Source organism: Peromyscus maniculatus, chromosome 16 (assembly GCF_049852395.1).
Source record: "Peromyscus maniculatus bairdii isolate BWxNUB_F1_BW_parent chromosome 16, HU_Pman_BW_mat_3.1, whole genome shotgun sequence".
NCBI classification, from domain to species: domain Eukaryota; kingdom Metazoa; phylum Chordata; class Mammalia; order Rodentia; family Cricetidae; genus Peromyscus; species Peromyscus maniculatus.
This window is the reverse complement of record NC_134867.1, coordinates 29999755-30015936: the sequence shown is the minus strand read 5'-3', so window position 1 is coordinate 30015936 and position 16182 is coordinate 29999755. Positions and strand designations below refer to the sequence as shown.

The window sequence follows — 16182 nt, the reverse complement described above, 5'->3', positions numbered from 1 at the left end:
TGATGGGGCCCCACAATTCCACCTGGATTGTGGTAACTCCACTAAGCTGACAAACACCATCCAAGGATCAGCTTTTGACTACAAACTGCTCAGGACAATTTCAAGGCAGCTAGTTGAGAAGGTCCATCTTCATATACTACTCAAGTCAGGACTTCAGATAAGCCCTGCACTTTCCCATTACACAGAGACTGGACAACAAATGACCGAGCTAGCTCTCCCAGGACTTGATCATTATCTCAGTTTTCTCAGGGTTCCCCTAAAGATGCTATTGCCTTCAGACAACAGGCAGCAGTCAGGAAAACATGATGCCCACGTTCCAAAGAGGTGGGGTGGGTGTTTTTTGGTTGTTTGGTGGATTATGAATGTTGATTATCATTTAGGGGGGTTGAATGCAAGTTATTATTGGACACAGCCAGGAAGGAAACTAAGCAAAGGAGATTAGATTTAGGGATCTCATTCTGAAAAGAAAAAGGGGGAGATATAGGTATGATTGGATAAAAGGGTAAATTACTGAGTCTACTTTTAAACTAAAATAGTAACTACTGGTCTTAAATATTTTACACTGGTATGGATATTTGTATAATGATACAAATTTGAAGTTGTTTTTACTATAATATATATATATACATACATACATATATATATATATATATATATATATATGTTTCCACACTTGCTTAAGGTACTTTTGTATATTGATACAAATTTAAGGTTGTTTTTGTTATACTGTATATATGTTTCTACTCTTGTTTAAGATATTTTTACGATATTTTTGTATATTGACATAAATTTAATTTTTTAATATACTGTATATATGTTTCTACTCTTGTTTAATGCAGTTCACTTTAAAATGTAATGTAAAGGTCTAGACCTTAAAGGTTAGTTATTATTGCAAACTGTTCAAGATAATTAAGAAACACAGGTTAGTAGTTAGTCATCTATAACAAATTAATGGCCATGTTAAGTATGTTTTCAAAGTCAAACATATATTTTAGATAGATGGTCTTCAAACACTTCAGAGATCTACAGAATATGGCATTTAAGATGTTTTAATAACATAAAGCTTTTCATGACAATGACAGACATCTCTTCCTAGCAGTTCCAATCTACTTCAGGGAAGATGATGGGCATCAAAGAAACTCCATACAGAGTTTGCTTTCAATGTGGCAAAGCTACCATTTAGGCAAGAAACTGCCCTTGCTTCAACTGCTGACAGTATGTTGTCCAAACTGGATGAGCAGGACACAAAAGAAAGTAAACTTTGCCAAGACAAGGTAGGACAATCTTTCAAAATTCCGCCTTCACAGAAAAGTCTGTCAGATATTCTGGGCCTGTAGGCCGAAGATGGATGACCCAACGTTACAGAGGAACCCTGGGTGACTGTCCATGCAGCCAAATGTCTTTGTCATTTCTATAGTTTTGGAAGCTGCTTGCTCTACACTTCCTGTTTACTCAGGTAATATTATATCCTTCTTGTATCTCTGTTGGGGATTGAAGACTAGATAGCATACAGTTTTCTTTGTAACCAAATTAAAAAAAAAAAAAAACTTACATAAGAGATATAGAAACATAAAACCTTAAATTATTTACCTAAGAAAATGTTTTTAGGTATAAAAAGATATTTTTAGGATGATGATACAAGTTATGATAGAAAATGGTTTAGGTATAAAACTTTAAGCCTCACCAAGATGAGACAGATAATGGAGTATTTTCTCTGAATTTGCCAAATGCAAATGGACTGGACATTGTGAATCTAATTCTTACCTGATAATTGTTCTTATTGTATATAGTTTTGCTGTATTAGAGTTAAAACCTTTTGATTTAAACAAAAAGCAGGAAATGTTGTGGGATATTTTGATCATATTCTGAGGCTCCTGAGACTGCCAATAAAGTTTGCTCTAAATCAGAGGGCAGGGCTAGCTACTAGCTGACCAAAATTAGCCATAGAGATTTTGGAGGACCGAGGACAGATAGACACAGGAAATAGTAGGACAAAGCTTAGAGAGAGTCTCAGCCTTTTTGGATAGAGGAACAAGAGGTCACTGGTTGCTTCTCTGCCGCTTCTCTGATCATTCAGGTTCTTACCCCGATATCTAACTCCTGAGGTTTTACTGATAGAGAATAATCAGATAAACACTTCAACCTTCACAGCAAAAACCAGAATATAGTGATTGTGAGACCATGTATATGCACGCTGCACAACATGAGGAGCTTCTCTTACTTGGCACACACTGTCCGTTTCATTAAGTTTCTTGCAATATCTTCAGAGGGAATGCTAAGAATCCAAAAAGGAGACTGAAAGAAAAAAAAAGACATGCAAATTACTACTAAAATGCTACAAGGTCTAAATGCTTTGATTCAAGAAGCCAACAGGAGACATTCTTATTAAATGTAAAAATGCTTGACTTGACTAATCAAAATAAAAATCATTCTGGTAGTAAAAAGGTAAATTATCTTAGTAGATAACTTAAGATAATATATTACAATGTAAGAACACTTTTATAAATGAGTCCATAAATGAAAATATCAATACACTTTAAAGTTACTTTAAAAAAAAAAAAATCGCTTCTATGTATTCCAGGCTGGCCTCAGACTCAATGTGTTAAGATCTGCCTGCCTCCACCTCCCAAGTGATGAAAATATAAGCCTGCGTGTGACATCCAGGTTAAGATTACTTTACATTTGCCTTTATGAAGCTTGACTAGAAAAGTAATGCATATACGACAGAATATATTCCTGGCATTTTTGTTATTACTAATCACTCCTTATAATGTCATTATTGTAACTCCTAAGTAACACACCTTCATTTAGTTCTTAATTACTAAATCTCTCCTTCCTTCACCCTCTTTCCTTGCTCTCTATATGGTTTGTTTTTTGCTACCTGACACACCGAGTTGCCTCCCCATCAGACTGGCAGGGGGCAAGTCTCCTGGGCATTTTCTTGATAAATGATTGACATGGAAGGGCCCACCCCACTGGGAGCTGTGCCATCCCTGGGCAAGTGGTCCTATGGTGTATAAGAGAGCAAACTGAGCAAGTCAGGAAGCAGCGCTCTTCCGTCATCTCTGCTTCAGTTCCTGTCTCCAGGCTCCTGCCCTTACTTCCCTCCATGACAGACTAGGATCAGCTGGTGTAAGCCAAATAAATATTTTCCTCCAGAAATAGTTTTTGGTCATACTATTTATCACCACAACAGAAATCAAACTATGGCAATCCCTCTCAAGGATAAAGTCTCACTGAGCCGCCCAGGCTAGGATCAAACTTGTCACTTTCTTGTCTTAACTTCCCAAATGAAAGAATTATAGGAGTATGCTACCATGCCCAGCCTGGTCACTCATTTTCTGGATAGCTGTGGCCCTGGGCATCCTATGAATTAAAGATGATGTAAAGCCATGGTGTAGATTATTGTTATTAACTTCAATTATTTTATCATTTTATTTAAGATATCAGCAAAGGCTTCTTAATCCTCTGTCCCAGCACCCTCAAAAACAGGCTGGTAAGCTCCACCCTTACAACCCCTTGTCAAAACTTGGCTGAACACAGCAGTGCTCTGACCTTAGCTCATCACTCTCACACATCATATCCACAGTCTCCCCTCCATCCTTCTTTTTGCAGTGAGGGAGTCACTCGGGAACAAAAGGCCATTAACAGAGGGCTTTAATTTAAGGCCTCTCGTCTTTTGCAAGAAAAAGATGAGACTGTCATATTTAAGCTCTCTTCTTCTGATATTGACACTACACTACAGAACTACTCAAAATAACTCAAACAAAATAAACATCTTAGTGTTTTAAAATTATAATGCAGGGAGAGACAGCTCAGCCACCAAAGGTTGTGGACACATACTATACACGACCTACTCTAAGTCCACCTTACCTGAACTTTCCTACGTCATCCGAGAGCACATTCAAGTGGACTTCAAAAATGCTGGATGAAGCCGGGCATTGGTGGCACACACCTTTAACCCCAGCACTCGGGAGGCAGAGGCAGGTGAATCCCTGTGAGTTCGAGGCCAGCCTGGTCTACAGAGTGAGTTCCAGGACAGCCAGGACTATTTCACAGAGGAACCCTGTCTTGAAAAACCAGAAGAAAAAAAAAAAAAATGCTGGGTGATACTCATCTTCAATGCCACTGACCGATGGAGTCTCCTAAGTAACTAAAAATTTCTCTCACTTTCTGTTTCTTAAAAACTTTTGATTTTAAGGTAGTCAGACTTTTTTAATTGTTTATGATATTTACTATTCCACCTGGCTTACTTCTTTCTTGGAGGGAGAGGGTGAGACAGGGTCTCTCTACATAGCTCTGGCTGTCCCGAACCTCACTACGTAGACAAGGCTGGCCTTGACCTCAGAGATCCTCCAGCCTTTGCCTCCCAGCTGCTAAAGGCATGAGCCACCATGTCTGTCTCCTGGCAGATTTCTAAGTGATAAACTAAGGCAAATCTTGATTTTTATGAAACTATAAATGAAGATATCATGTCCTTTCACTTGATGATGTCTTTCTGTTGTGACTGTTTGCTTACCCTAAACCCCCCTACCTTATCTAAATCCAGTGTTTAAAAGATTCAAGTATTTCCACTGTGTGTGTGTGTGTGTGTGTGTGTGTGTGTGTGTGTGTGTGTGTATTTCCACAGTTCAGTATAATTTCGATAAAAAAAAATTGGTTATTAAATTAAATTTTAACTCCATTTACTCTACCTAGAGATACTCAAAATTTGGGTTAGCTCTTCTTATCCAAATTATACAAAAGATACCAATCTCTAATAACAACATGTACTGATGATGGTTCTTGATTTAGTTAGTATCTTAAATGCCGTATAGTACAATTAGCAGGGATTAAAATTTAATTAAATGATTATTTTTATTTTACTAATTTAAAGGGGGGTATAAAATTACAGTGCCACCTTCCATTTCTAACTCATTTCTAACCTTGAAATATATATAAGACAGTTCATAGAGCACAAATAACTGTAAATACAGGGGAAATTATAGTCAATCTATGTGAAAATATGTACATTTTAGCTATTTTCAAATATATCTCCCTTCATCTCTTACCTTTGCTCCATTAGGCCAAATTGCTCTTAATTACTTAATTTTAGGTACAGGAACCCTATTATATGTCACACATAAACGCTGTACCAGATACAGAAAAAGTAAAAGGAAATACTGCAGATCCAGATCATGATGATTAATAGTTTTGATACAATCCAGGAGTTTCTTCCTTACAGGTCTTTACCAGCTTATTCCTCTCCCATGAACTACTGTCCTGCCCACGACTCAGCCCCATCTACAACAGATACTAGGAATGAGCCTTCCTAGCTACAAAGGAACTTATAAATAATATACAGCCCCTGCAAGAGCAAAAATGTGAAGCTTGGCCAACAGGGGCAACTGTGAAGAGCTCCTGGAAGACGCTGTGTCTGCAGAAACTGAGTACTAATGGAACTGCAGTACCTCATCTTGGGCTTAGCTTTAGCCTGGTCTACCTCTGTGTCAAAACTAACATCCTGTGGCTAACAGATAGAAACCCTTTGAAATCTAGTAACTCAGCAGACTACTAGCGTTCACCAATCCGAAAACTAAGAATGGCACCAGGCAGCACTTTAGGCCTCCAGCGAGTCTTCCCCCATCTTGCTGTAACCACCTCTCTGATGCACCGACCAACATATTTTAACCTCACCTTGATTTATGACTTCCTTTGTTCTGTGAAACCATGAAGCTTCCACACTGGAACATGGAATTTGGGATAACCTAAATCTGAGTTCTCAGGCCATTGGTCACTCAAAATGGCTCCAAAATAAATTACCTAGTCCCTTTAAAAAAAAAAAAATCATCTTACCTTTCCATAAGTCTCCTGACTGTTAGTGAACTGGCCTCCAAACAGTGACAGTAACGACTTTATTTCCTGCATTGAAAATACAGAGAAAATAAATATATTGTTATTGTCTGATTAAGAAATGGCCCCAAGGGCTTGTGTTTTAACTCTCAGCCCTTAGCTTGTGGAGCGGCTTTGAGTGCTGACACATTTACAGGGCAGAATGGCTAAGTCCTTCACTAAGAGGTAGGATTTGCAGATTATTCCCACATGATTCCAACCCGCTCCATTTCTTGGTGTGTGTCAAGTGAACAAGCGGCTTCCTCATAATCCCGCCACAGACTAAGGCACTCCACGATGCCTCCAACCAGACTCTCTCAAGTAATGAGTCACAATAAAGCTCTGTGCCATTTCGTGACTCCTGCCAGCTATTTCGTACACCACCAAGAAGCGTGCCCGCATGCACATTAAGCACTTCAAATTCAGTCTGCTATGAAAAACATCTCTAATAATAGAAATAAAAGAGTAGGCTGAGATCTACTTGAGGCATTTAGGCTTCAACATCAGGCAATTAAATGTGGGGTTCTGAGGAGAGCTGTGCCATCCTAACCATGATTAAGCAATTTCTGAGAAATTTTATACATGAGCTGCAAAAGTATTTCATCAAAAACTGTCCTGTCCTAGTTTGGGAGGTAGAAAAAGTTTATAGACACTACAGATCAGTAAATAAGACAATCAACTAATTAAAATAAAATCAATTATTAAACATGATTTGAAGACATTTGAAAAAAGAAATAATTAGCTAGGGAGCATAACTGTGAAGTCAGTATGTACAAGTTCATGGTTAACCTCCTTTCCCAATAGTAATAAAACTAGAAAGGACTAACACAGTGAGTCTTTTATTTTTGTCTATTTTTTGAGACTATTTTTTTTTGTCTATTTTTAGAGCCAAGGCTGCTGTGACCTCCTGATTCACCTGCCTCCGTTTCCCAAAGGCAGGGATCACAGGAGTGTGCCACCATATCTGCCCACAGCAGATATTTTAAATGTAACATGCATGCAAAGAGGAAATCTGATTAAACAGTATTTACATCTTTCTAAGGAATCCCTCTGTACTGACAAACGCAAGATGAGTACGAAAATAGTTTGCCTTGCAACACTGACAATTTGTTTCCTTAAAAAATATATAGCAAATGGATTCTAATCCTTTACAGTGGCCCTAGGGAGGAAGTAACTAAGAAGAACTAAGTGCTCCCGCTGCTGGTTGCAGACATTCTCCTTTCCTCCCTGCCAGATGGTCTTAACACTCTGCCCACAGCCATGAGGAGAGAAAGACAGCCACATCGTCAAGTGTCCCATTCCAAACCAAAAAGAATGGGAGATCTGAACAACAAGAGCTACTACTTTTTTTTTCATTTGCCTATGCATCAAATTGTTTCTTATATTAGAAGGTTATGAGTTTTAGCAGGAATTGAAGGTGAACACAATCAAAACAAATTGCATGAAAATTTCAAAGAATAAAAATATTCTTAAGGGCTGGAGAAATGGCTCAGAGGTTAAGAGCACTGGCTATTCTTCCAGAGGTCCTGAGTTCAATTCCCAGCAACCACATGATGGTTTACAACCATCTATAATGAAATCTGGTGCCCTCTTCTGGCCTGCAGGGATGCAGGCAGAACACTGTATGCATAATAAATAAGTAAATATTTAAAAAAAAAATATTCTTAAGAGGTGTGTGTATCACAAACTAGCACAGACAATAAGTAAATCAGTGAAGACAGCCCAAAGGCTCCTTTACAGCATGAATAACACAAATTTGAACAGGAGACATTATGAAACACGGGAGTAAGACTACAATTCGGCCGGGCGGTGGTGGCGCACGCCTTCAATCCCAGCACTTGGGAGGTAGAGGCAGGTGGATCTCTGTGAGTTAGAGGCCAGCCTGGTCTGCAAAGCGAGTTCCAGGAAAGGCTCTAAAGCTACACAAAGAAATCCTGTCTCGAAAAACCAAATGGTGGTGACTGAAGTTCCGTTCTCTCCTCCCGTCCGTTCCCTAGACCCCCCCCCCAAACTATAACTCATCTTATACTTTCCCATCTTATATTCTGATATATGAGACGTCTACCTTCCCTTCCCTCGTTACCTTCCCAGAGAATAACTTTCCTTTTGAACCACAAAGCACATGCATTCAGTGCTACTCTGCTCTCTAAACCTTTGCTCTCCTCATGTCTGAGGCCCTTACATCTGTCACCCTGCACGGTCTCCTCTTCCGGCTGTCCTCTAACGTCAGCGCTTCCAAGCATTTGTACTTGGCCAACCACTTTTTTTTTGTTAACCTGTGTGTACACTTACAAAAGCAAGGAAGGGGGCTGGAGAGATGGCTCAGTAGAGATGGCTCAGTGGTTAAGAGCACCAACTGCTCTTCCAGAGGACCTGAGTTCAATTCCCAGCAACCACATGGTGGCTCACAACCACTTGTAATGAGATCTGGTGCCCTCTTCTGGCCTGCAGGGACACATGCAGGCAGAATACTGTATACATAATAAATAAATAAATAAATAAATAAATAAATAAATAAATAAATAAATAAATCTTAAAAAGTAGGGATCAGGCCTATGGAGTCTAGAAGTATGGGGTCGCCCCCCCCCCCCGGGGCTGGTGTTACAGATGGTTGTAAGCCAGCTTCCTGATAGGGGTACAGGGAATCAAATTCTGGTCCTCCGGAAGAGCAGTGAGTGCTCTAATCAGTGTGCATCTCTTCAGCTCCACTGGCTCGCCACTTTTAGAGCTTACACCTGAAGAAAGCCCATCCTTTCCTAGTTTTCTTATGCAGAACAATCACAAATATTTATCACAAGTCCAGATTTGTTCTCCTCTCCTACACTGCGATGAGATTCTATCCTACCCTCTTATTGCTCACACTAGGTTAATTTTTAATCATTTAACATTCCAACAGATTCTTAAACAGTCTCAACACCAGGCTTATTCCTTGCAAGCCCACCCTTCCTTTTGCTTTCCTATTGAAAACAATCTAATTCTGCCCCTTTACTTTTAAACACTTTAATCCCTCTTCCAAGTTACAGAGTTCTCAAGCCTGCTTTTTTCTGGTCCATCAACCTACTTCTCCTCTCTCCTTACCACTCTCTGCCACTTAACTGGTGACCAGTCATGGACAACGGCTGATACTATACTTCTACTGGACTTAATTCCTTGGCCCAGCTAACTAATCCTGGAGTTCAAAAGTCATCCCCTCAACGAAACCACTGAAAGCCCCCACCCTTCAGTGGATAAGACTCCCCCTTTCAAAGCTCCCATCCGTGCTGGTCACCCCATCCCTGCACTTGGCAAGGTTACAACTGTGCTTAGGTGTCTGCTGGCCCCCAGCCTAAATGGACAACAGTACGCTCTTTAAGGGCAGAGCTACCTATCAGTGAAACACATCCTCACCGCCGGGATCACGCGATTTAAGGGCAATCTGGGAAAAAAAAAAAAAACGTTTCTTGAGTCAATCAAAAGCTGGTTCCCAACTTGGCATCAAGGACCACCCTCAAGCCTTGCACCAAGCCTCAACTTCATACTCTTGACACTTGTCACACGGCACCGAGCGCCCTCGGGGGGAGGCCTGCGTCCTCGGTTGGAAGCGGAGTCCTGGAGGGCCTGGTGAGGGTCTCCTGCTTCCCGGCGTGGCCGGGTGCACGTGCAGGGGGCGGCTGAATGACAAGGTTTGGCCCCGGGGAAAGGTTGCCTGAGATAGCTCAGTCCCACCGGCGGCCTCACCCCCGCCCCAACCCAGGCGCGCGCGAGCGCGGCTGCCCCCGGCCCCCCGAAGCCGGCGTGCGAGCCTCCGCGTCAGGCACCCCAGGACGGCTCACCGGCAGGCGGAACTCCAGGTGCTCCTGTGCCATGAGCAGCAGATACCTATTCAAGGAGCCCGGCAGCGCCATGGCAGCGGCTGCCGTGCGCCTGCGCGGCTAACGCGGGCCCGCCCTCTTTCTCGTCCCCGGAGCCGAGTTTCCGCTGAGGCGGAGCCCGGGGGGCCGGAAGCGGAAGCTCGGCCTGGAGCGCGCCGCCCTGGCACGCCTCCCTCCCCGGGTCCGGGTTCGGGTTGAGTGGGAGTAGCGGGCGGAACTAGATCCTGCGGTTCCCGGAGGCCGCGCTTCCTTGAGACGCTTCTTTTGGGAGAGGTGCCTTGTTTTAGGGGGGCCTGGCCGCCGTCGTCCCGCGCAGCTCCCGGTGATGCTCCACTTGGAGTACTTCCGACTCCCTGCTCAAGCCAACTCAGAACTGGACCGGAAGTTCACTGTTCTGTGTAGACTCCTCTACCTATCCAAAATGCTAGGCCTCGCCTGCACCAGGCTTTAACATTGAGTGTACTTTTTGTGATTTTTTGCAAAAAACTTTTCAAGAGCACCATGTGTCAGAAACAGTCAATGCTTAGTGGTAGTGCTCAAAACGGTCCACCAAGTGTGGTAACCCTCATAACTCAAACCTCAGTTCCACCATTTGTCATCCCTGTGCTCTTAGCAAATTTTGTAACATCTCGGAGCCTCTGTTTTCTTATAAAACCTGGAATATTGCTGCCTACAAATGACTATTACAAGGATTAGGTGTAATAATATTCACACTTCAAAATATAGCCTGTTGCGTGGGGTCAATAAATGGCATGAGAAAGTTTTTGATTTGTTTTAATGAGAATTCCTGCTTTAAAAGAGAGAGAGATTTGCGTTTGTTAGTGTTGCTAAAATTCCTTCACAAGGTGCATGTAAGCAACATCTACCCTGTCTCCCAAAATACCAAGAAACAATCAAGGCACAATATCACCAAAACTCACTCTAGGAAAACAATGAGTTTACAACTGAGTTTCCTTCCAGAGCATCAGTGACGGTTTACTTACATGACTGTGGGTGCTTTTACCCCAACAGGCTACACCTGAAAATCCTTTACGGAGCAAGAATGAGGGCTTACCTGCAGTCAAGGAGATGTATGTACTTTGCCGTCCCAGAATTCCCACTCCCTAGTGCAGTCCCTGCGAACCAGGTGCCAGGACATTCTGCTGGGTCTACCTGCCTTTCTGGGTCCTGACTTAGAAGGATATAACTATTCTTTTTTCTTTCTTTCTTTCTTTTTCTTTTAGGTGGTGGCCAGAGCTTAAGTATGCTTTTAAACTCTTCTTAACAAATGCTTTGAGCTACTTTGCTCTTTGCCTAAAGCTCCTCTCCCAAGCGTGTGATTGCCTGTCTCCATGTGGCAGACCTCCTTTCTCATCTGTGTGGCTTCAAGACTTACAACTTGCCTGTAAGTTTTCTTTTGAAATATCAATAGTCAAGCTTCTGTTTGAGCTCCTTTTTTGTCGTCAAGCTTCTGCTTTTTGTTTTTGGTTTTTTGTTTTGTTTTGTTTTGTTTTTGTTTTTTTGCCTGTCCTTCAGTTCTTTTATTAATGAGACCAAGAACCTTAACAGGTAATCTGGGTTTCCCCAATATCATACGACATCTTCCCGGTCTTGCCACAATTTTCAGTATGGGAAGCAGACTATTCTGGCCCAGTATCACTGTTAGATGCTTAGAGTTCATTAGTCACAGATGAGCAGGAGGCCCCAGGTTCCTCTCCCTGAGGTGGTGGCTGGCGACTGCTTCTCTCAGAACTTTGAGAGTTGTACGGATATAGGTAATCAGCAATCTGACTGCGGTAGTTTGAATGTAATTGCCTCCATAAGCTCATAGGGAGTGGCACTATTAGGTATGGCTTTGTCGAAGTAGGTATGGCCTTGTTGGAGGAAGTGTGTCACTGGGTGGGGGGCTGGGCTTTGAGGTTTCAAAAGCTCAAGCCAGGCCTAGTGGCTCACTGTCTCTTCCTGCTGCCTGCCAGTCCAGATGTAGAACTCTCAGCTACCTCTCCTGTACCATGTCTGCATGCACACTTCTTGTATAATATTAGCGGGACCAGCCTTAATATTATACATCCCAGGGGCTCAGGAGAGAGAACTACTAACAGCAAGGACTATTTTCAGGAAATAGAATCTCAGCACACCGAGCTCTATAGTCCACTTGCTTTAATTCCTCTGGCATATCATCCTTTATACACAGCTTCAGTTCTGTTCTCATGTCTAGCTCCTTTCTTGCCTGATTTCTCTCTATACTTATCTATTGCTCCCTCTAAGTTCTGTCTTAATTCTCTCATCTTAATTCTGCCTCATCTAGATCCTTTTCAGCTTGTTCTTACCCAGCTAGTACTTCCCCATCTGTCTCTTCCTCATCTTCCATCTCATTCCTCTGGTACTCTCTTCTAGCCCTTCAATCTAGTTCTTCCCCATCTCAGTTTGTTCCTCTCAAGTTCTTACCCGTCTAGTTCTTCCACTCTTTTTTCTCTTCTCCCTCTCGTGCCCTGGAATTCCCAGTATATAAAGGGAGGGTCCGAGATAAATTGTGTAAAGCTATTACTTAACGTCCACCTCTCCTAGGCGGTGTCTCCTTGTGGAATTTACCTTAGGTCAGGAGTCTTGCCTGTGGGGCTGCTATCATTGTTAGTCCTCAGAAGTTGGGTGCCCCCTGGGTGGTGTCTCTCTGTAGAATTTAAATCAGGAGACTTGCAGGTAGGCTGTTATCATTGTTATCCTCAGAAGTTGGGGGCCCACCTGGGTGGTGTTTCCTGTAGTCCTTGAAAGTGACTAAGGGAGATATCTGATTCCAGAGAAAGCCTTTCCTGAGGCAGTTCTCCAAATACCTGGAATGTGTATGTCCAGAGAGTGATCAGTCCACACTGTCAGCCCTTCTTAGGGAAAAGTCAATTAGGAAAACTATGAAGGCACACGTGATTTTCATAACAGAAGACAGCCGATATATAACAAGCCAAGTAACACCAAAAAACTCCTTGGGATTTGGCTTCCTCTGGAGAAATTCCCTGATTCCTCCAGGTAGTGACTTTGCCATAACCAGCTGAGTTCTTATGATATATTCCTGTGGCCTGCAGCACACACTGCCATACTACTCACCATGATAATAATGGCCCTCTGAATTGTAAGCCCCCCACACACATACACAATGAAATGTTTTCCTTGATAAGAGTTGCCATGGTCATGGTGTCTCTTCACAGCGATGGAAACCTTAAGACAGAGACTGAGCCCAGAATTAGAAAAAGGTGGCAGTCTCGAGCCCCAAAGTATTTATTATATAAGGGCTTTGTGTCCTAAACTGGTAAGATGGGGAATTTGGGAAGGAGACACAGCAGTCCTCTTAGAAAGGACTCCTTCTTCAAGATGGATACTCTACAAGTAGTGAAGACCCTGGCACTGCTGCCTATTAGAACACAAGAACTGGAGAGGAGTTTGTGTTGTAATTATAACATGCCACTTCAGCTATGAGACTAATAGGACACTGCTGCGGGATGTGGTTACAGTTTGTACGCCCACAAAAAAAAAGTGCTGTGGGATGTTCTGTATGTCCTGTGGGAGCCCGTTCTCGGGTTCCTCATGGCTTTACCCAGCAGGTCCGCATAGAGGATGATTAGGACCACGGGCCTAAGTGCAGGTGTCTGAGATGGTCTGCACTTGGCTGTGCTGGGGGGACGGTCTGTATGTCAAGTTGCTCTGATTGGTCAATAAATAAAACCTGATTGGCCGTGGCTAGGCAGCAAGTATAGGCGGGACTAACAGAGAGGAGAAATAAAAGAACAGGAGGCAGAAGGAGTTACTGCCAGCCACCTGCCAGGACAAGCAGCATGTGAAAATGCCAGTAAGCCACGAGCCATTTATGGAAATGGATTAATTTAAGCTATAAGAACAGTTAGCAAAAAGCCTGCCACGGTTATACAGTTTGTAAGAAATATAAGTCCCTGTGTTTACTTGGTTGGGTCTGAGTGGCTGTGGGACTGGCGGGTCACAAAGATTTGTCCTGACTGTGGGCAAGGCAGGAAAACTCTAGCTACAGGACACAAAAATCAAAGAACTAAAAAGTTAACAAGTGCTCAAAAAAGAAGTCATACAGTAATGCCAAACCATGCATGCATGTGTCTCAAGCTGAGTACCCAACACCTGAAAAGGGATTGGGCATCACATAGAACCAATGAGAAGAAAAGTTCTCTTCATATGCCCTAGGGCCAAAATTTTACACAGGCATGAAGGCACATGCCAATAAATCCCATCCCTTTGTCTCAAGACTCCCCAGAACAAATCTGAGGCCCTCACTGCAAACCCTGATAATTCCCTACTGGTAAAGAAAGTTCTGTGCATTAAGAGAGAGAGAGAGAGAGAGAGAGAGAGAGAGAGAGAGAGAGAGAGAGAGAGAGAGAGAGAGAGAGAGAGAGAATGAGTTGAAGAGTCAGCTTTCTCTCTCAATTCTGCCATGATTCAAATATAATAATCAACTGAGGACTACAAATTTACAAATAAGTATGTCTGTCTGGTTGAGCTAAGCTGAAAGAACCTTCTCCAAAGACATGACTTCATGTGGGCCAGGAACGTTGGCTACAATTAAAGCTTCCAAGAATATTAAAAACAAGTCTAATGAAAAGAGGAACGTGTTCTAAAGGAATGTTGAGAAGAAAAGTCAGCAAGGTGAAGGAGCTATATGACACTTGCTGATGGCCTTGTCAATTTGGTTATTAAATTCTTTAAGTATCTAGTGTGGCTAGATTTAGAAACTCATAGAGTTTCACACAATATATAATGGATATGGATACCACCAAGTAAACAAGACTAGGAAGATCAGCCTACATGCAGGCTATCACACTGATTTTTGGATTGCAAGTTATCTGATTGTGATGGCTTCACTGGAGCATTTGAATGCTTGGCTCTCAGGGGTGGCACTGTTTGAGGAAGGCTGAAGAGGTGTGGCCTTGCTCATTGGGAACCAATTTTAAGAACTTAAAAATGTACCCCATTTCAAGTTCTCTACTTTCTGCTTGAAGTTTAAAACGTGAGCTCTCAGCTTGCTCCAGCCGCCATGCCGGTCTCCTGCCGTGCTTCTTCACTGTGATGGTGATGGGACCCTTAACCCTCTGGAACCGTAAGCCCCAAATAAACACCTCCTTCCGTAGGTTGTTTTGTCCATGGTGTTTTATCACAGCAATAGAAAAGTAACTAATACACTGATAGGCTCCTCAGTAAAACTTGAGTGTGTTACAGTAACTTTATCAACATCATAAGGTACTCAAAGGGATACAGTGGATTTGCTGCCAGACACATACATAAAATACTACAGTAATAAAGATAACTCCCTCAACTGCAAAAAGACGTCAAAATCCAATGACAAGAGGACCCCTGTCATATCTTGGCTACACTGTATAGAAAGCCTATGCTAGGAAAATAAAATACGGTGTATGGGAGCTGCAAAAGTGTATGGTTGCATCTTGGAATGAAAGGTACCAGAGAAAACCTCACAAAGTCAGGTATGAACTTGGCATTCAAGGGGTAAATGATTTTCAAAGAAGTGGTTTTGTTGTAACAGTAAAAACGACTGGTACGTGGAATGTAAGTTCAGAAAATAAAGCTAAAAAGCCTAACGAATAGTCTTGAGGATAAAGAGTAGTTTTGAAGAGCAAAAATAGTACATGATCAATTTGGTGAGTGTGTGTATATTGAACAGAAGACCTCATGTAACACTAAACTAGCATTCTACCACTGAACTACACAACTAAACCCAACTTAGTAATTTAGTCACTTGATTTAGTAAAAATTCTGATGAAAACTCTCAGAGAGACAGTGGAGGCATAGAGGCCAGTGATGAGAGTCTAGGAATATTCAAAAGAAGAAAGGATGAGTGTCTGCAAACACAGACACTGGAACTGAGAGCAATGAGCCAACTTTTAGTCCAGGTCCCATCATGACAATATATGGTACCCAAACCTGCACAAATCTGAGGGCAAAGACTTTAGGAGCCAGGAGGCATAAGAGAACATTCAAGCAAACAATTACGTTTGTTGGTGTGATATGCTGTGGATAGACTGTAGAGTAAACAAGAAAAAAAAGCTGGAAGACCAGAAGGAAGCTCCTGCCATAGTCTAGGTAAGAAATGATAACCAGGCCATGATCACAGCACTGGTAAGAAGTGGCCAAATTATAAATATATTGCCAACAGGTGTGGTAGTAGGTTGGCTATGAAGCGTAAAAAGAGTCTACAGTGTGGCCGGGTGGCGGCGGCGGCGGCGGCGGCGGCGCACGCCTTTGATCCCAGCACTTAGGAGGCAGAGGCAGGCGGATCTCTGTGAGTTCAAGGCCAGCCAGGGCTACCAAGTGAGTTCCAGGAAAGGCGCAAAGCTACACAGAGAAACCCTGTCTAAAAAAAAAAAAAAAAAAAAAAAAAAAAAAAAAAAAACACCAAAAAAAGAGTCTACAGTGAGTCCAACACTGAATTTGAGCACTGAAAGACTCCAGTTGT

The 16182-nt window shown here is 42.4% G+C and overlaps 1 protein-coding gene across 3 annotated transcripts in view; it reads right to left on the bottom strand.

The window, feature by feature from the left end:
* Positions 1 to 9823, bottom strand: part of Trmt11 (tRNA methyltransferase 11) — a 49801-nt gene extending 39978 nt beyond the window's left edge. For 2 of the 3 annotated variants that reach the window (XM_006981250.4, XM_076552543.1), the window contains exons 1-3: positions 9684 to 9823; positions 5836 to 5901; positions 2222 to 2295 (exon numbers count right to left, since the gene is read on the bottom strand). In XM_006981250.4, the coding sequence (XP_006981312.1) occupies positions 2222 to 2295; positions 5836 to 5901; positions 9684 to 9755 (212 nt within the window). In that variant the 5' untranslated portion in view covers positions 9756 to 9823. The remainder of the gene's footprint in view (positions 1 to 2221; positions 2296 to 5835; positions 5902 to 9683) is intronic. The other variant, XM_076552544.1, reaches the window with a different exon arrangement.
* Between the last annotated feature and the right edge of the window lie 6359 nt (positions 9824 to 16182).